Below are 20938 nucleotides of genomic sequence, written 5' to 3'. Positions count from 1 at the left end.
TCTTTTTAGCAAATGACCGTACAACAGACCACGTATTCACTCTGCACACCCTAATGACCGTACAACAGACCACGTATTCACCCTGCACACCCTAATGACCGTACAACAGACCATGTATTCACCCTGCACACCCTAATGACCGTACAACAGACCATGTATTCACCCTGCACACCCTAATGACCGTACAACAGACCATGTATTCACCCTGCACACCCTAATGACCGTACAACAGACCACGTATTCACCCTGCACACCCTAATGACCGTACAACAGACCATGTATTCACCCTGCACACCCTAATGACCGTACAACAGACCATGTATTCACCCTGCACACCCTAATGACCGTACAACAGATCATGAAGGGAAAGACTTCTAATTCTTTGTTGATTTCAAAAAACTTTTTCACTCTCTCTGTTCTCTCCCTCCCTGTTCTCTCCCTCTCTGTTCTCTCCCTCTCTGTTCTCTCCCTCTCTCCCTCTCTCTCTCTCTCTCTCTCTCTCTCTCTCTCTCTCTCTCTCTCCGTCCCTCTCTCTCCGTCCCTCTCTCTTTCTCCCTCTCTCTCTGTCCCTCTCTCTCCCTCCCTCTCTCTCTCTCCCTCTCTGTTCTCTCCCTCGCTCCCTCTCTCTCTCTCCCTCTCTCTCTCTCTCTCTCTTTCTCTCTCTCTCTCTCTCTCTCTCTCCGTCCCTCTCTCTCCGTCCCTCTCTCTTCCTCCCTCTCTCTCTGTCCCTCTCTCTGCGTCCCTCTCTCTCCGTCCCACTCTCTTCCTCCCTCTCTCTCTGTCCCTCTCTCTGCGTCCCTCTCTCTTCCTCCCTCTCTCTCTGTCCCTCTCTTTCTGTCTCTCTCTGTCTGTCTCTCTGTCTCTGTCCCTCTCTCTCCCCCTCTCTCGCTCTCTCAATTTTCAATTGAAGGGATTTATTGGCATGGGAAACATGTGTTAACATTGCCAAAGCAAGTGAGGAAGATAATATACAAAAGTGAAATAAACAATAAAAGGTTCATCAGAAACATTACACTCACAGAAGTTCCAAAGGAATAATTGAGACATTTCAAGTGTTATATTATGTCAATATACAGTGTTGTAATGATGAGCAAATAGTTTAAGTACAAAAGGGAAAAAAAGGGATAAAATAAATAAGCATAAATATGGGTTGTATTTACAATGGTGTTTGTTCTTCACTGGTTTCCCTTTTCTTGTGGCAACAGGTCACAAATCTTGCTGCTGTGATGGCACACTGTGGAGTTTCACCCAGTAGATATGGGAGTTTATCACAATTGGATTTGTTTTCGAATTCTTTGTGGATCTGTGTAATCTGAGGGAAATATGTCTCTCTAATATGGTCATACGTTGGACAGGAGGTTAGGAAGTGCATCTCAGTTTCCACCTCATTTTGTGGGCAGTGAGCACATAGACTGTCTTCTCTTGAGAGCCATGTCTGCCTACGGCGGCCTTTCTCAATAGCAAGGCTATGCTCACTGAGTCTGTACATAGTCAGACAGGTATTCTGCCAATGTGTACTCTCTGTTTAGGGACAAATAGCATTCTAGTTTGCTCTGTTTTTTGGTTGATTCTTTCCAATGTGTCAAATCGTTATTTTTCTGCTTTCTCATCATTTGTGTCTAAATGTGTTTCTGTACTGGGGTGGGGGGTCGCTTTGTGATTGTGAACAGAGCCACAGGACCAGTTGGCTGAGGATACCCTTCTCTAGGTGAATCTGTCTGTAGGTGAGGGCTTTGTGGTGGAATGTCATCACTTCCTTTTAGCTGGATGTGGAATTTTAAGGCTCTTTTCTGGATTTTGATAATTAGTGGGTATAGTGCTAATCCGTCTTCCCTCCATCGTTCTACCCTCTTTTGCTGTCTCTCTCTCTCCCTCCATTCATCCCTCCCTCCATCCCTCTCTCCCTCTCTTTCTGGCTGTGAGTTAGGAGATGCCTCCTGCTGAGACCGTGTCGGCTGAAGGAGTGAGGTACTGTAATAGGATGGCCAGGTGTGAGGGGGGGGGCTGACCCTGACATGGGGACAGAAATAGGACAGCTATTCCAGGACAAAAGAATGAGCTGCATGGCTAATGACTCCCACAAGGCCAGCTGTTCTTCCTGCTAGGGCTTTTCTTCCTGCTAGGGCTGCCAGTAACTCCCACAGGGGAGGCTGCTCTTCCTGCTAGGGCTGCTAGTAACTCCCACAGGGGAGGCTGCTCTTCCTGCTGGGGCTGCCAGTAACTCCCACAGGGCCAGCTGTTCTTCCTGCTAGGGCTGCTAGTAACTCCCACAGGGGAGGCTGCTTTTCCTGCTAGGGCTGCCAGTAACTCCCACAGGGGAGGCTGCTCTTCCTGCTAGGGCTGCCAGTAACTCCCACAGGGCCAGCTGTTCTTCCTGCTAGGGCTGCTAGTAACTCCCACAGGGGAGGCTGCTCTTCCTGCTAGGGCTGCCAGTAACTCCCACAGGGGAGGCTGCTCTTCCTGCTAGGGCTGCTAGTAACTCCCACAGGGGAGGCTGCTCTTCCTGCTAAGGCTGCCAGTAACTCCCACAGGAGAGGCTGCTCTGCCTGCTACGGCTGCTCTGCCTGCTACGGCTGCTAGTAACTCCCACAGGAGAGGCTGCTCTGCCTGCTAGGGCTGCTAGTAACTCCCACAGGAGCGGCTGATCTGCCTGCTAGGGCTGCTCTGCCTGCTAGGGCTGCTCTGCCTGCTAGGGCTGTTCTGCCTGCTAGGGCTGTTCTGCCTGCTAGGGCTGTTCTTCCTGCTAGGGCTGCTCTGCCTGCTAGGGCTGTTCTGCCTGCTAGGGCTGTTCTGCCTGCTAGGGCTGTTCTTCCTGCTAGGGCTGTTCTTCCTGCTATAGGGCTGTTCTTCCTGCTAGGGCTGTTCTGCCTGCTAGGGCTGTTCTGCCTGCTAGGGCTGTTCTGTCTGCTAGGGCTGTTCTTCCTGCTAGGGCTGTTCTTCCTGCTAGGGCTGTTCTGCCTGCTAGGGCTGTTCTGCCTGCTAGGGCTGTTCTTCCTGCTAGGGCTGTTCTTCCTGCTAGGGCTGTTCTGCCTGCTAGGGCTGTTCTGCCTGCTAGGGCTGTTCTGTCTGCTAGGGCTGTTCTGCCTGCTAGGGCTGTTCTGCCTGCTAGGGCTGTTCTGCCTGCTAGGGCTGTTATGCCTGCTAGGGCTGTTCTGCCTGCTAGGGCTGTTCTGCCTGCTAGGGCTGTTCTGCCTGCTAGGGCTGTTCTGCCTGCTAGGGCTGCTCTGCCTGCTAGGGCTGCTCTGCCTGCTAGGGCTGCTAGTCAGACTAATGTAAAACTCTCACATTCTGTAAAACACAATGCAATAATCTCTTACGTAGTAAAATCCCAATGGTGAGATAAGATTTCCGTCCCTCTAGACACAGAGCAGTTTTACATCCGTTTGATATTCCATCTCCAGTCTAGTGGACATCAGTCTTCTGGTCTATTCCATCTAGTCTGAAGGAGGGTTTTGTGTTTGTTATTAAGGAGATATTCTGCACCGGTGAAGCAGCAGCAATAATACAAAGGAAATCATGACTGAAATCTCTCAGACGTATCACTCTATCACTACCTGTCCCACTTTGTTTCTCTCTTCTTCTCTCTCTCATCTCATCTCTTCCGCTCTCTCTCTGCCTCTCTCTCATCTCATCTCATCTCTTCCTCTCTCTCTCTCTCTCTCTCTCTCTCTCTCTCTCTCTCTCTCATCTCATCCTCTCTCTCTCTCTCTCTCTCTCTCTCTCTCTCTCCTCTCTCTCTCTCTCTCTCTCTCTCTCTCTCTCTCAACTCTTCTCTCTCATCTCATTTCTTCTCTCTCTCTCATATCTCTTATCTCTCTCTCATATCTCTCATATCTCCTCTCTCTCTCATCTCATATCTTCCTCTCTCTCTCTCTCTCTCTCTCTCTCTCTCTCTCTCTCTCTCTCTCTCTCTCTCTCTCTCTCTCTCTCTCTCTCTCTCTCTCATCTCTTCCTCTCTCTTCCTCTCTCTCTCTCTCTCTCTCATATCTCTTCTCTCTCTCATATCTCTTCTCTCTCATATCTCTTCTCTCTCTCATATCTCTCTCTCTCTCATATCTCTTCTCTCTCTCATATCTCTCTCTCTTTCTCTCTCTCTCATATCTCTTCTCTCTCTCATATCTCTTCTCTCTCTCATATCTCTTCTCTCTCTCATATCTCTTCTCTCTCTCATCTCTTCTCTCTCTCATATATCTTCTCTCTCTCATCTCTTCTCTTTCTCATCTCTTCTCTCTCTCATCTCTTCTTTCTCTTACTGGTCACCCAGGTGACATTCCCTGACAAAAAGTTCATCCCTTGGGGAGCAACAAAACACAGATGGCCTGTGACTAAAGGTCTCTATCTTCTATACAGAGGACCTGTGACTATAGGTCTCTATCTTCTATCCAGAGGACCTGTGACTAAAGACCTCTATCTTCTATACAGAGGACCTGTGACTAAAGACCTCTATCTTCTATACAGAAGACCTGTGACTAAAGACCTCTATCGTCTATACAGAGGACCTGTGACTATAGGTCTCTATCTTCTATCCAGAGGACCTGTGACTAAAGACCTCTATCTTCTATACAGAGGACCTGTGACTAAAGACCTCTATCTTCTATACAGAAGACCTGTGACTAAAGACCTCTATCTTCTATACAGAAGACCTGTGACTATAGGTCTCTATCTTCTATACAGAGGACCTGTGAATAATGTGATATTCAGTTGGTTTGACCAATTAAAAACAGGCTCTAATATCCAAGCGTTGATCAAATGTATTTCAACAGGCATCAGAGAAGAGACTGCAGCCCAGTTAACACGCTATTCCTATAGGGCTCTGGTCTAAAGTAGTGCACTACATAGGGAATAGGGTGCCATTCTCCAGAGGGCCCTGGTCTAAACTAGTGCACTACATAGGGAATAGGGTGCCATTCTCCAGAGGGCTCTGGTCTAAAGTAGTGCACTACATAGAGAATATGGTGCCATACCCAATAGGGCTCTGGTCTAAAGTAGGGCACTACATAGGGAATAGGGTGCCATTCTCCAGAGGGCCCTGGTCTAAAGTAGTGCACTACATAGGGAATAGGGTGCCATACCCCATAGGGCTCTGGTCTAAAGTAGTGCACTACATAGGGAATATGGTGCCATACCCATTAGGGCTCTGGTCTAAAGTAGTGCACTACATAGGGAATAGGGTGCCATTCTCCATAGGGCTCTGGTCTAAAGTAGTGCACTACATAGGGAATAGGGTGACATTCCCCATAGGGCTCTGGTCTAAAGTAGTGCACTACATAGGGAATAGGGTGCCATACCCCATAGGGCTCTGGTCTAAAGTAGTGCACTACATAGGGAATAGGGTGCCATACCCCATAGGGCTCTGGTCTAAAGTAGTGCACTACATAGGGAATAGGGTGCCATTCTCCATAGGGAGTTAAATCAGATCACGTGTGTCGTAGAAACAGATACATCAGATCACGTGTGTCGTAGAAACAGTTACATCAGATCACGTGTGTCGTAGAAACAGATAAATCAGATCACGTGTGTCGTAGAAACAGAAGACTCAGAGGCTGTGTGCTGGTCAACAATAGTGAACTACATCAATCAATCAAGCCCTTTTTACATCAGCCAATGTCACAAAGTGCTGTACAGAAACCCAGCCTAAACCCCCAAACAGCAAGCAATGCAGATGTAGAAGCACGGTGGCTAGGAAAAACTCCCTAGAAAGGCCGGAACCTATGAAGAAACCTAGAGAGGAACCAGTCTCTGAGGGGTGGCCAATCCTCTTCTGGCTGTGCCGGGTGGAGATTATAAACCTAGAAAGGAACCAGGCTCTGAGGGGTGGCCAGTCCTCTTCTGGCTGTGCCGGGTGGAGATTATAAACCTAGAGAGGAACCCGGCTCTGAGGAGTGGGCCAGTCCTCTTCTGGCAGTGCCGGGTGGAGATTATAACAGTCCGGTGAACAGGTCAGGGTTCCGTAGCCGCAGGCAGAACAGTTGAAACTGGAGCAGCAGCAGAGCCAGGTGGACTGGGGACAGCAAGGAGTCATCATGCCAGGTAGTCCTGAGGTGTGGTCCTAGGGCTCAGGTCCTCCGAGAGAGAGAAAGAAAGAGAGAGAGAGAAAGAGAGAATTAGAGAGAGCATACTTAAATTCACACAGGACACCGGATAAGACAGGAGAAGTACTCCAGATATAACAGACTGACCCTAGCCCCCGACACATAAACTACTGCTGCATAATTTGTGGAGGCTGAGACAGGAGGGGTCACTGTGGCCCCATCCAATGATACCCCCGGACAGAGCCAAACAGGCAGGATATAACCACACCCACTTTGCCAAAGCACAGTCCCCACACCACTAGAGGGATACCTTCAACCACCAACTTACCATCCTGAGACAAGGCCGAGTATAGCGCACAAAGATCTCTGCCATGGCACAACCCAAGGGGGGGCGCCAACCCAGACAGGATGACCACATTAGTGAATCAACCCACTCAGGTGACGCACCCCTTCCAGGGACGGCATGAGAGAGCCCCAGTAAGCCAGTGATTCAGCCCCTGTAATAGGGTTAGAGGCAGAGAATCCCAGTGGAAAGAGGGGAACCGGCCAGGCAGAGACAGCGACGGCGGTTCGTTGCCCCAGAGCCTTTCCGTTCACCTTCACACTCCTGGGCCAGACTACACTCAATCATATGACCTACTGAAGAGATGAGTCTTCAGTAAAGACTTAAAGGTTGAGACCGAGTTTGCGTCTCAGACATGGGTAGGCAGACCGTTCCATAAAAATGGAGCTCTATAGGAGAAAGCCCTGCCTCCAGCTGTTTGCTTAGAAATTCTAGGGACAGTTAGGAAGCCTGCGTCTTGTGACCGTAGCGTACGTGTAGGTATGTACGGCAGGACCAAATCAGAAAGATAGATAGGAGCAACTCATGTAATGCTCTGTAGGTTTGCAGTAAAACCTTGAAATCAGCCCTTGCCTTGACAGGAAGCCAGTGTAGGGAGGCTAGCACTGGAGTAATATTATCACATTTTTGGGTTCATTTCAAGATTCTAGCAGCCGTGTTTAGCACTAACTGAAGTTTATTTAGTGCTTTATCCAGGTAACCGGAAAGTAGAGCATTGCAGTAGTCTAATAAGGAAGTGACAAAACCATGGATTAATATGAACTAATCAGGAAGTGATTATGAATACATGGATACATTTTTCAGCATAATTTTTGGACAGAAAGTTTCAGATTTTTTGCGATGTTAGGTACTGTTGAAGTTCAACAAGGAAGAAGCCACTGCTCAAAAACCGCCATAAAAAAAGCCAGACTACGGTTTGCAACTGCACATGGGGACAAAGATCGTACTTTTTTGGAGAAATGTCCTCTGGTCTGATGAAACAAAAATAGAACTGTTTGGCCATAATGACCATCGTTGTGTTTGGAGGAAAAACTTGCAAGCCGAAGAACACCATCCCCACCGTGACTTTAAATAAAGGTCAAATTAAATGCGGCACTGGGGAATATAGTGCCATTTGCGAGACTGGGGAATAATGTGCTATTTGAGAGACTGGGGAATAAGGTGCTATTTGAGAGACTGGGGAATAAGGTGCTATTTGAGAGACTGGGGAATAAGGTGGTGTTTTAGAGACTGGGGAATATGGTGCTATTTGAGAGACTGGGGAATAAGGTGCCATTTGAGAGACTGGGGGATAAGGTGCTATTTGAGAGACTTGGGAATAAGGTGCTATTTGGGAGACTGGGGAATAAGGTGCTATTTGAGAGACTGGGGAATATGGTGCTATTTTAGAGACTGGGGAATAAGGTGCCATTTGAGAGACTGGGGGATAAGGTGCTATTTGAGAGACTGGGGAATATGGTGCTATTTGAGAGACTGGGGAATAAGGTGCCATTTGAGAGACTGGGGGATAAGGTGCTATTTGAGAGACTGGGGAATATGGTGCTATTTGAGAGACTGGGGAATAAGGTGCTATTTGGAAGACTGGGGAATATAGTGCCATTTGAGAGACTGGGGAATAAGGTGCCATCTGGGAGACTGGGGAATAAGGTGCCATTTGGGAGACTGGGGAATAAGGTGCCATTTGAGAGACTGGGGAATATGGTGCCATTTGGGAGACTGGGGAATAAGGTGCCATTTGGGACAGTGCCACAATGATTTGGATCCATTCCTAAAGTTTATGCATCTATAGAGCTAACTCTCATATTCCCAGGATTAAGTCTCATATTCCCAGGATTAAGTCTCATATTCCCAGGATTAAGTCTCATATTCCCAGGATTAACTCTCATATTCCCAGGATTAACTCTCATATTCCCAGGATTAACTATGATATTCCCAGGATTAACTCTTATATTCCCAGGATTAACTCTTATATTCCCAGGATTAACTCTCATATTCCCAGGATTAACTCTTATATTCCCAGGATTAACTCTCATATTCCCAGGATTAACTCTCATATTCCCATGATTAACTCTCATATTCCCAGGATTAACTATGATATTCCCAAGATTAACTCTTATATTCCCAGGATTAACTCTCATATTCCCAGGATTAACTCTTATATTCCCAGGATTAACTCTCATATTCCTAGGATTCCCTTGACATTATTAGTAAATGGCATTAACCCCACATTGATATGTCTTTTCTTGGTTTTTAAAAGATGGATATAGAGGCTGCATCCCAAATGACAACCTTTACCTAAAGTAGTTCACTACTTTTGACCAGGACCCATTGTGCTCTCATCTTATCTTATCTGTTGAACATAGACAGAGCTTTAACTCCTCTAACTCCACAATGAGACAGGGTGCAGGTCAGGCAGCAGGCTGTTAGCCAGCCTGCCAGCATAGTGGAGTCTGCCACTTAGCACAGTCAGTGTAGTCATCTCAGCTATCCCCATTGAGACCGTGTCTGTGCCTCAATCTAGGTCGGGCAAATCTAAACACGGCGGTGTTCGCCTTAGCAATCTCACTAGGATAAAGACCTCCTCCATTCCTGTCATTATTGAAAGAGATTGTGATATCTCACATCTCAAAATAGTGCTACTTAATGTTAGATCTCTCACTTCCAAGGCAGTTATAGTCAATGAACTAATCACTGATCATAATCTTGATGTGATTGGCCTGACTGAAACATGGCTTAAGCCTGATGAATTTACTGTGTTAAATGAGGCCTCTCCTCCTGGTTACACTAGTGACCATATCCCCCGTGCATCCCGCGGAGGTGTGGCTAACATTTACGATAGCAAATTTTAATTTACAAAAAACAAAATGACTGCGTTTCGTCTTTTGAGCTTCTTAGTCATGAAATCAATGCATTCTACTCAATCACTTTTAATAGCTACTGTTTACAGACCTCCTGGGCCATATACAGTGTTCCTCACTGAGTTCCCTGAATTCCTATCGGACCTTGTAGTCATGGCAGATAATATTCACATTTTTGGTGACTTTAATATTCACATGGAAAAGTCCAAAAGGCTTTTGGATCCATCATCGACTCAGTGGGTTTTGTCCAACATGTCTCCGCACCTACTCACTGCCACAGTCATACTCTGGACCTAGTTTTGTCCTGTGGTATAAATATTGTGGATCTAAATGTTTTTCCTCATAATCCTGGACTATCGGACCACCATTTTATTACATTTGCAATTGCAACAAATAATCTGCTTAGACCCCAACCAAGGAACATCAAAAGTCGTGCTATAAATTCTCGGAAAACCCAAAGATTCCAGACTCCCTTCACCTACCCAAGGACGTCAGAGTACAAACATCAGTTAACCACCAAACTGAGGAACTCAATTTAACCTTGCGTAATACCCTAGGTGCAGACACACCCCTAAAAACTAAAAACATTTGTCATAAGAAACTAGCTCATTTGGTATACAGAAAATACCCGAGCTCTGAAGCAAGCTTCCAGAAAATTGGAACGGAAATGGCGCCACACCAAACTGGAAGTCTTCCGACTAGCATGGAAAGACAGTAGCGTGCAGTATTGAAGAGCCCTTACTGCTGCTCCACCAAACTGGAAGTCTTCCGACTAGCTTGGAAAGACGGTACCGTGCCGTATCGAAGAGCCCTTACTGCTGCTCCACCAAACTGGAAGTCTTCCGACTAGCTTGGAAAGACGGTACCGTGCCGTATCGAAGAGCCCTTACTGCTGCTCCACCAAACTGGAAGTCTTCCGACTAGCTTGGAAAGACGGTACCGTGCCGTATCGAAGAGCCCTCACTGCTGCTCGATCATCCTGTTTTTCCAACTTAATTGAGGAGAATAAGAACAATCCTAAATATATTTTTGATACTGTCGCAAAGATAACTAAAAAGCTGCATTCCCAAGAGAAGATGGCTTTCACTTCAGAAATGTATTATACAGAAAGTGTCAATGTATTCTACAGGAAGAACCAATAAATTCTACAGGAAGTGTCCATGTATTCTAATAGGAAGTGTCCATGTATTCTACAGGAAGTGTCCATGTCTTCTACAGGAAGTGTCCATGTATTCTACAGGAAGTGTCCATGTATTCTAATAGGAATTATCCATGTATTCTAATAGGAAGTGTCCATGTATTCTACAGGAAGTGTCCATGTATTCTAATAGGAAGTGTCCATGTATTCTACAGGAAGTGTCCATGTATTCTAATAGGAAATGTCCATGTATTCTAATAGGAAGTGTCCATGTATTCTACAGGAAGTGTCCATGCATTCTACAGGAAGTGTCCATGTATTCTACAGGAAGTGTCCATGTATTCTACAGGAAGTGTCCATGTATTCTACAGGAAGTGTCCATGTATTCTACAGGAAGTGTCCATGTATTCTACAGGAAGTGTCCATGTATTCTAATAGGAAGTGTCCATGTATTACTCCGGAATTTACAATGTCTTCTACAGGAGGTGAAGGGTCCATAGTCTGCTTCAACAAACCTCACAACAAACTGCAGCAAACCCAAACCTGAACCTAGCATTTACGTGAGATATCGCTCCCTCTATAATCTGACCCTCAGATCCATCCATCCATCCTCGGAACAAAACACGAGGTGAGGAAGAAGGAATAATGAACAGTCGGGGATATATGGAAGGAAGTGGGAATGGTGTCAGAACGCTGAGCCTGCTGTAGGAGATATAATGTGTGTCAAGGCCCTGGTAACAGATAGAATGTGTGTCAAGGCCCTGGTAACAGATATAATGTGTGTCAAGGCCCTGGTAACAGATAGAATGTGTGTCAAGGCCCTGGTAACAGATATAATGTGTGTCAAGGCCCTGGTAACAGATATAATGTGTGTCAAGGCCCTGGTAACAGATATAATGTGTGTCAAGGCCCAGGTAACAGATAGAATGTGTTTCAAGGCCCTGGTAACATATATCATGTGTTTCAAGGCCCTGGTAACATATATAATGTGTGTCAAGGCCCAGGTAACAGATAGAATGTGTTTCAAGGCCCTGGTAACAGATATAATGTGTGTCAAGGCCCTGGTAACAGATTGAATGTGTTTCTTGTTGCCGCCCCCATCTTCCTCCACCAGTGAAGGCAGGCCCATCGTTGCCATGACAGACACGATTACTTCCATCAGGAAGTCATCTGGACAGGATTACTTCTGGCAGGAAATGAAATCAATAAGGAGTTAAGTGGCAGTAGTGTCTGGCTGGGCTGACATTTACTGTGATTACTGTTGGTGTAGGTGATGAATACATTTCTCTCTGCTCTCCTCTGTCGCTCGCCCCTCTCTCCTTCTCTCAAACAAACACACTATCTCTCAGAGAAACACTTGACCTCTCGCTCTGTTTCTTCCCTGCTCTCACTCCCGTCTTTCTCTGATGGGATGAACACAGCAGCCTCACAGCCTCCTTCGGACACAATTCCGCAGAGTCTCCCTCCATCAGGGTAGGATGTTTCTAAACCACAGAGTCTCCCTCCATCAGGGTAGGAAGTTTCTAAACCACAGAGTCTCCCTCCATCATGGTAGGATGTTTCATCACCACAGAGTCTCCCTCCCTCCATTATTCCGCAACAAAGCCTCCTTCACTCACGCCGCCAAGCTTACCCTAGTAAAACTGACTATCCTACCGATCCTCGACTTCGGCGATGTCATCTACAAAATGGCTTCCAACACTCTACTCAGCAAACTGGATGCAGTCTATCACAGTGCCATCCGTTTTGTCACTAAAGCACCTTATACCACCCACCACTGCGACTTGTATGCTCTAGTCAGCTGGCCCTCGCTACATATTCGTCGCCAGACCCACTGGCTCCAGGTCATCTACAAGTCCATGCTAGGTAAAGCTCCGCCTTATCTCAGCTCACTGGTCACGATGGCAACACCCATCCGTAGCACGCGCTCCAGCAGGTGTATCTCACTGATCATCCCTAAAGCCAACACCTCATTTGGCCGCCTTTCGTTCCAGTACTCTGCTGCCTGTGACTGGAACGAATTGCAAAAATCGCTGAAGTTGGAGACTCTTATCTCCCTCACCAACTTCAAACATCAGCTATCTGAGCAGCTAACCGATCGCTGCAGCTGTACATAGTCTATTGGTAAATAGCCCACCCTTTTTCACCTACCTCATCCCCATACTGTTTTTATTTATTTACTTTTCTGCTCTTTTGCACACCAATATCTCTACCTGTACATAACCATCTGATCATTCATCACTCCAGTGCTAATCTGCAAAATTGTAATTATTTGCCTACCTCCTCATGCCTTTTGCACACATTGTATATAGACTCCCCCTTTGTTTTCTACTGTGTTATTGACTTGTTAATTGTTTACTCCATGTGTAACTCTTTGTTGTCTGCTCACACTGCTATGCTTTATCTTGGCCAGGTCGCAGTTGCAAATGAGAACTTGTTCTCAACTAGCCTACCTGGTTAAATAAAGGTGTTCTCAACTAGCCTACCTGGTTAAATAAAGGTGAAATAAAATGAATAAAATAAAAAATCAGGGAAGAAGGTTTCTAAACCACAGAGTCTCCCTCCATCATGGTAGGATGTTTCATCACCACAGAGTCTCCCTCTATCAGGGTAGGATGTTTCATCACCACAGAGTCTCCCTCCATCATGGTAGGATGTTTCATCACCACAGAGTCTCCCTCTATCAGGGTAGGATGTTTCTAAACCACAGAGTCTCCCTCCTCAAGGTAGGAAGTTTCTAAACCACAGAGACTACCTCCATCAGGGTAGGATGTTTCTAAACCACAGAGTCTCCCTCCATCAGGGTAGGAGATTTCTAAACCACAGAGTCTCCCTCCATCAGGGTAGGATATTTCTAAACCACAGAGTCTCCCTCCATCAGGGTAGGATGTTTCTTCACTACAGAGTCTCCCTCCATCAGGGAGGGATGTTTCTAAACCACAGAGTCTCCCTCCATCAGGGAAGGATGTTTCTAAACCACAGAGTCTCCCTCCATCAGGGTAGGAAGTTTCTAAACCACAGAGTCTCCCTCCCTCAGGGTAGGATGTTTCGTAACCACAGAGTCTCCCTCCATCAGGGTAGGATATTTCTAAACCACAGAGTCTCCCTCCATCAGGGTAGGATGTTTCTTCACTACAGAGTCTCCCTCCATCAGGGAGGGATGTTTCTAAACCACAGAGTCTCCCTCCATCAGGGAAGGATGTTTCTAAACCACAGAGTCTCCCTCCATCAGGGTAGGAAGTTTCTAAACCACAGAGTCTCCCTCCATCATGGTAGGATGTTTCATCACCACAGAGTCTCCCTCTATCAGGGTAGGATGTTTCATCACCACAGAGTCTCCCTCCATCATGGTAGGATGTTTCATCACCACAGAGTCTCCCTCTATCAGGGTAGGATGTTTCTAAACCACAGAGTCTCCCTCCTCAAGGTAGGAAGTTTCTAAACCACAGAGACTACCTCCATCAGGGTAGGATGTTTCTAAACCACAGAGTCTCCCTCCATCAGGGTAGGAGATTTCTAAACCACAGAGTCTCCCTCCATCAGGGTAGGATATTTCTAAACCACAGAGTCTCCCTCCATCAGGGTAGGATGTTTCTTCACTACAGAGTCTCCCTCCATCAGGGAGGGATGTTTCTAAACCACAGTGTCTCCCTCCATCAGGGAAGGATGTTTCTAAACCACAGAGTCTCCCTCCATCAGGGTAGGAAGTTTCTAAACCACAGAGTCTCCCTCCCTCAGGGTAGGATGTTTCGTAACCACAGAGTCTCCCTCCATCAGGGTAGGATATTTCTAAACCACAGAGTCTCCCTCCATCAGGGTAGGATGTTTCTTCACTACAGAGTCTCCCTCCATCAGGGAGGGATGTTTCTAAACCACAGAGTCTCCCTCCATCAGGGAAGGATGTTTCTAAACCACAGAGTCTCCCTCCATCAGGGTAGGAAGTTTCTAAACCACAGAGTCTCCCTCCCTCAGGGTAGGATGTTTCGTCACCACAGAGTCTCCCTCCATCTTGGTAGGATGTTTCTAAACCACATAGTCTCCCTCCATCATGGTAGGATGTTTCTTCACTACAGAGTCTCCTTCCCTCAAGGTAGGATGTTTCTTCACTCCAGAGTCTCCTTCCATCAGGGAAGGATGTTTCTAAACCACAGAGTCTCCCTCCATCAGGGTAGGATGTTTCTAAACCACAGTCTCCCTCCCTCAGGGTAGGATGTCCCATTTCCTGTTTAGCATGACAATGCTCCCGTACGCAAAGTGAGGTCCACACTGAAATGGTTTGTCGAGATCGGCGTGGAAGAACTTGACTGGCCTGCACAGAGCCCTCACCTCAACCCCATCAAACACCTTTTGGGATCATTTGGAACGCCGACTGAGAGCCAGGCCTAATCGGCAAACATCAGTGTCCAATCTCACTAATGTTCTTGTGGCTGAATGGAAGCAAGTCACTGCAGCAACGTTCCATCATCTAGTGGAAAGCCTTCCCAGAAGAGTAGAGGCTGATGTAGCAGTAATGTTCTAACATCTAGTGGAAAGCCTTCCCAGAAGAGTGGAGGCTGTTATAGCAGCAATGTTCCAACATCTAGTGGAAAGCCTTCCCAGAAGAGTGGAGGCTGTTATAGCAGCAATGTTCCAACATCTAGTGGAAAGCCTTCCCAGAAGAGTGGAGGCTGTTATATCAGCAATGGGGGGACCAACTCCATATTAGATGGGAGAGAGAGGAGAGGATGGGGGAGATTGTGTGAGGGAGGCTGGGGGGAGGATGGGGGAGAAAAGGGGAGAGAGTAGGATGAGAGGGAGGATAAACAGAGACAGGCCGAGTCAAGGGGATCGGAACAGATTGCTGCTCTCTGATGACAGACTGGACTGGAAACACACACACAGTCTAGCTCTACTGTCGCTGGGCAGTTAGTCTGTGGCTACATCCCAGAGCGCGGACTGTTGATTTCTTCTACATAATTTTTTCAGGTAGAATAACACAGATGCTGCATCCCAGAGTCCACTACTTTTGGGCCCTGGTCAAAGTGCTGCACTAGTTCTTAGTGGTTTCATCCAAACTTCCGAATACTGCCTCCTACCCCAAAGAAGTTAACTGATATTAGACTCTTGTTTAATATCCATCATTTTTATGATTATTTATTTTCTCACAGGTGACAGGTGTTCCGCTGACATGTCTCTTTTTCAACAATTTGACGATGCAAAATAAAATAAAAATTGTGAAACAAACAAGAAATAAGACAAAAAAAACAGAACTTGAGCGGATCTGTCTCCCAGTGTCTGTTGGAAAGCAGCCAGGTTACAGCCAGCCAGACTCAACCAGGTTTTCCTTTAGGATTTTGCTTGCGCTCGGCTCTATTCCATTTATTTTTTATCGGGAAAAACTCCCAAGTCCTTGCCAAATACAGTCATACCCATAACATGATGCAGCCACTACCATGCTTGAAAATATGAAGAGTGGTAGTCAGTGATATATTTTGTTGGATTTTCCCCAAATGTAATGATTCGTATTCAGTATGTTCGTAGTGACTGGGTGCATTGATACACCATCCAAAGTGTACAGTGGCTTGTGAAAGTATTCACCCCCCTTGACATTTTTCCTATTTTGTTGCCTTACAACCTGGAATTAAAATAGATTTTTTTGGGGGGGGGTTGTATCATTTGATTTATAAAACATGCCTTCCACTTTGAAGATGCAAAATATGTTTTATTGTGAAACAAACAAGAAATAAGACAAACAAATATAGAAAACTTGAGCATGCATAACTTTTCACCCCCCCAAAAGCTCTTAGCTGTAAGTCTTTTGGGGTATGTCTCTATAAGCTTGCCACATCTAGCCACTGAGATTCTTGCCTATTCTTCAAGGCAAAACTGCTCTAACTCATTCAAGTTGGAAGGGTTCCGCTGGTGTACAGCAATCTATAAGTCATACAACAGATTGTATTGGATTGAGATCTGGCCATTCCAAGACATTTAAGACCCTTAAACCACTCGAATGTTGCTTTAGCAATATGCTTAAGGTCATTGTCCTGCTGGAAGGTGAACCTCCGTCCCAGTCTCAAATCTCTTGAAGACTGAAACAGGTTTCCCTCAAGAATTGCCCTGTGTTTAGTGCATCCATCATTCATTGAATTCAGACAAGTTTCCCAGTCCCTGCTGATGGAAAAACATTTGCTTAAAGAAAAAAATTGGCAAATACGTTTGGTGTTTGACAAAAGGCACGTGGGAGACTCCCCAAGCATAAGGAAGAAGGTACTCTGGTTAGATGAGACTAAAATTTAGCTTTTTTGGCCATCAAGGAAAACACTATGTCTGGTGCAAACCCAACACCTCTCATCACCCCGATAACACCATCCCCACAGTGAAGCATGGTGGTGGCAGCATCATGCTGTGGGGATGGTGTTCTCAGGGTGATGAGAGGTGTTGGGTTTTTGCAAGGCACTCTACCTAAAAAATATAGGCTTTAAAATGGGCCTCAGGATCTCGTCATGGTATCACTGTGCATTGGAAATTCCAGCAATAAAATGCAATTGTGTTCGTTGTTCGTAGATTGTCTGCCCATAACCGGCATTCTCATCACAATGTTGACATCAGCAAACTGCTTACAATGCCATACACATGGTCTGCGATGTGGACATACTGCCAAATTCTCTCAAATGACATTGGAGGTGGCTTATGGTAGAGAAAGGGACATTAAATGATCTGGCTCTGGTGGACATTCCTGCAGTCAGCATGGCAATTGCACACTCAATCAAAACTTGAGACATCTGTGGCATTGTGTTCGGTGACAATACTGCACATTTTAGAGTGGCCTTGTATTGACCACAACACAAGGTGCACCTGTGTATTATCAAGCTATTTAATCATCTACTTCATATGCCACACTTGTCAGGTGGCTGGATAATCTTGACAAATGATAACTAACAGGGATGTAAACTATTTAAAAAAAAACTTTTGTGTGTATGTAACAGTTCTGCATTTAAAAATGCATATATTTTTGTTCAGTGTATAATGGAGTCCACTTTGTTGAAAGACATAATCTGAGAATGGCCTTCAGACCATGAGCATTCCTAGACATTATATTAACCCAACATAATCTGGGAATGGTCTTCAGACAATACGCATTCCTAGACATTATACTAACCCAACATAATCTGGGAATGGTCTTCAGACAATAGGCATTCCTAGACATTATATTAACCCAACATAATCTGGGAATGGTCTTCAGACAATAAGCATTCCTAGACATTATATTAACCCAACATAATCTGGGAATGGTCTTCAGAAAATAAGCATTCCTAGACATTATATTAACCCAACATAATCTGGGAATGGTCTTCAGACAATACGCATTCCTAGACATTATACTAACCCAACATAATCTGGGAATGGTCTTCAGACAATAAGCATTCCTAGACATTATATTAACCCAACATAATCTGGGAATGGTCTTCAGAAAATAAGCATTCCTAGACATTATATTAACCCAACATAATCTGGGAATGGTCTTCAGACAATACGAATTCCTAGACATTATACTAACCCAACATAATCTGGGAATGGTCTTCAGACAATAAGCATTCCTAGACATTATATTAACCCAACATAATCTGGGAATGGTCTTCAGACAATAAGCATTCCTAGACATTATATTAACCCAACATAATCTGGGAATGGTCTCAGACAATAAACATTCCTAGACATTATACTACAATAGAGAATTACATTTCACTTCTGTAGTATCAAAGTCCTTCACCAGACCTTAAACAAACCTCTTTAACTTCTACGTGTTTCTTTTGAGAAACAGCATCCTGTGCCCACTGGGCACACACTGGTTGAATCACACACTGGTTGAATCACACACTGGTTGAATCACAGACTGGTTGAATCACACACTGGTTGAATCACACACTGGTTGAATCACACACTGGTTGAATCAATGTTGTCTCCACTTCATTTCAATCAAATTTGTTGAAACCAACATGGAATAGAAGTTGAATTGATGTTGCTTATCAGACTATGAATTGATTGTGGGGTGGGTGGTAGTGGGGAGAGGTGAGGGGCGGGCTGGGAACCATAAAATTATTGTGGGGTGGGTGGTAGTGGGGAGAGGTGAGGGGCGGGCTGGGAACCATTAAATGATTGTGGGGTGGGTGGTAGTGGGGAGAGGTGAGGGGCGGGCTGGGAACCATTAAATGATTGTGGGGTGGGTGGTAGTGGGGAGAGGTGAGGGGCGGGCTGGGAACCATTAAATGATTGTGGGGTGGGTGGTAGTGGGGAGAGGTGAGGGGCGGGCTGGGAACCATTTTATGATTGTGGGGTGGGTGGTAGTGGGGAGAGGTGAGGGGCGGGCTGGGAACCATTAAATGATTGTGGGGTGGGTGGTAGTGGGGAGAGGTGAGGGGCGGGCTGGCAACCATTAAATGATTGTGGGGTGGGTGGTAGTGGGGAGAGGTGAGGGGCGGGCTGGGAACCATTAAATGATTGTGGGGTGGGTGGTAGTGGGGAGAGGTGAGGGGCGGGCTGGGAACCATTAAATGATTGTGGGGTGGGTGGTAGTGGGGAGAGGTGAGGGGCGGGCTGGGAACCATTAAATGATTGTGGGGTGGGTGGTAGTGGGGAGAGGTGAGGGGCGGGCTGGGAACCATTAAATGATTGTGGGGTGGGTGGTAGTGGGGAGAGGTGAGGGGCGGGCTGGGAACCATTAGATGATTGTGGGGTGGGTGGTAGTGGGGAGAGGTGAGGGGCGGGCTGGGAACCATTAAATGATTGTGGGGTGGGTGGTAGTGGGGAGAGGTGAGGGGCGGGCTGGGAACCATTAAATGATTGTGGGGTGGGTGGTAGTGGGGAGAGGTGAAGGGCGGGCTGGGAACCATTAAATGATTGTGGGGTGTGTGGTAGTGGGGAGAGGTGAGGGGCGGGCTGGGAATCATTAAATGATTGTGGGGTGGGTGGTAGTGGGGAGAGGTGAGGGGCGGGCTGGGAACCATTAAATGATTGTGGGGTGGGGTGGTAGTGGGGAGAGGTGAGGGGCGGGCTGGGAACCATTAAATGATTGTGGGGTGGGTGGTAGTGGGGAGAGGTGAGGGGCGGGCTGGGAACCATTAAATGATTGTGGGGTGGGTGGTAGTGGGGAGAGGTGAGGGGCGGGCTGGGAACCATTAAATGATTGTGGGGTGGGAGGTAGTGGGGAGAGGTGAGGGGTGGGCTGGGAACCATTAAATGATTGTGGGGTGGGTGGTAGTGGGGAGAGGTGAGGGGCGGGGCTGGGAACCATTAAATGATTGTGGGGTGGGTGGTAGTGGGGAGAGGTGAGGGGCGGGCTGGCAACCATTAAATGATTGTGGGGTGGGTGGTAGTGGGGAGAGGTGAGGGGTGGGCTGGGAACCATTAAATGATTGTGGGGTGGGTGGTAGTGGGGAGAGGTGAGGGGCGGGCTGGGAACCATTAAATGATTGTGGGGTGGGTGGTAGTGGGGAGAGGTGAGGGGCGGGCTGGGAACCATTAAATGATTGTGGGGTGGGTGGTAGTGGGGAGAGGTGAGGGGCGGGCTGGGAACCATTAGATGATTGTGGGGTGGGTGGTAGTGGGGAGAGGTGAGGGGCGGGCTGGGAACCATTAAATGATTGTGGGGTGGGTGGTAGTGGGGAGAGGTGAGGGGCGGGCTGGGAACCATTAAATGATTGTGGGGTGGGTGGTAGTGGGGAGAGGTGAAGGGCGGGCTGGGAACCATTAAATGATTGTGGGGTGTGTGGTAGTGGGGAGAGGTGAGGGGCGGGCTGGGAATCATTAAATGATTGTGGGGTGGGTGGTAGTGGGGAGAGGTGAGGGGCGGGCTGGGAACCATTAAATGATTGTGGGGTGGGTGGTAGTGGGGAGAGGTGAGGGGCGGGCTGGGAACCATTAAATGATTGTGGGGTGGGTGGTAGTGGGGAGAGGTGAGGGGCGGGCTGGGAACCATTAAATGATTGTGGGGTGGGTGGTAGTGGGGAGAGGTGAGGGGCGGGCTGGGAACCATTAAATGATTGTGGGGTGGGAGGTAGTGGGGAGAGGTGAGGGGTGGGCTGGGAACCATTAAATGATTGTGGGGTGGGTGGTAGTGGGGAGAGGTGAGGGGCGGGGCTGGGAACCATTAAATGATTGTGGGGTGGGTGGTAGTGGGGAGAGGTGAGGGGCGGGCTTGCAACCATTAAATGATTGTGGGGTGGGTGGTAGTGGGGAGAGGTGAGGGGCGGGCTGGCAACCATTAAATGATTGTGGGGTGGGTGGTAGTGGGGAGAGGTGAGGGGTGGGCTGGGAACCATTAAATGATTGTGGGGTGGGTGGTAGTGGGGAGAGGTGAGGGGCGGGCTGGGAACCATTAAATGATTGTGGGGTGGGTGGTAGTGGGGAGAGGTGAGGGGCGGGCTGGGAACCATTAAATGATTGTGGGGTGGGTGGTAGTGGGGAGAGGTGAGGGGCGGGCTGGGAACCATTAAATGATTGTGGGGTGGGTGGTAGTGGGGAGAGGTGAGGGGCGGGCTGGGAACCATTAAATGATTGTGGGGTGGGTGGTAGTGGGGAGAGGTGAGGG

General features: G+C 47.2%; 2 protein-coding genes across 2 annotated transcripts; both read right to left on the bottom strand.

The window, feature by feature from the left end:
• Positions 1-18377: 18377 nt before the first annotated feature.
• On the bottom strand, positions 18378-19355 carry LOC116354464 (extensin-3-like). The gene has a single exon (XM_031794929.1). It carries the CDS (start codon positions 19353-19355, stop codon positions 18378-18380), a length of 978 nt encoding a protein of 325 aa, XP_031650789.1.
• LOC116354463 (extensin-3-like) lies at positions 19355-20383 on the bottom strand. Its single transcript, XM_031794928.1, has one exon. The coding sequence runs from the start codon at positions 20381-20383 to the stop codon at positions 19355-19357; it is 1029 nt and encodes a 342-aa protein (XP_031650788.1).
• Positions 20384-20938: the final 555 nt, after the last annotated feature.

Source organism: Oncorhynchus kisutch, linkage group LG17 (assembly GCF_002021735.2).
Source record: "Oncorhynchus kisutch isolate 150728-3 linkage group LG17, Okis_V2, whole genome shotgun sequence".
Classification (NCBI taxonomy): Eukaryota; Metazoa; Chordata; class Actinopteri; order Salmoniformes; family Salmonidae; genus Oncorhynchus; species Oncorhynchus kisutch.
The sequence above is the reverse complement of the archived record's forward strand: the minus strand, read 5'-3'. Positions and strand labels throughout refer to the sequence as shown.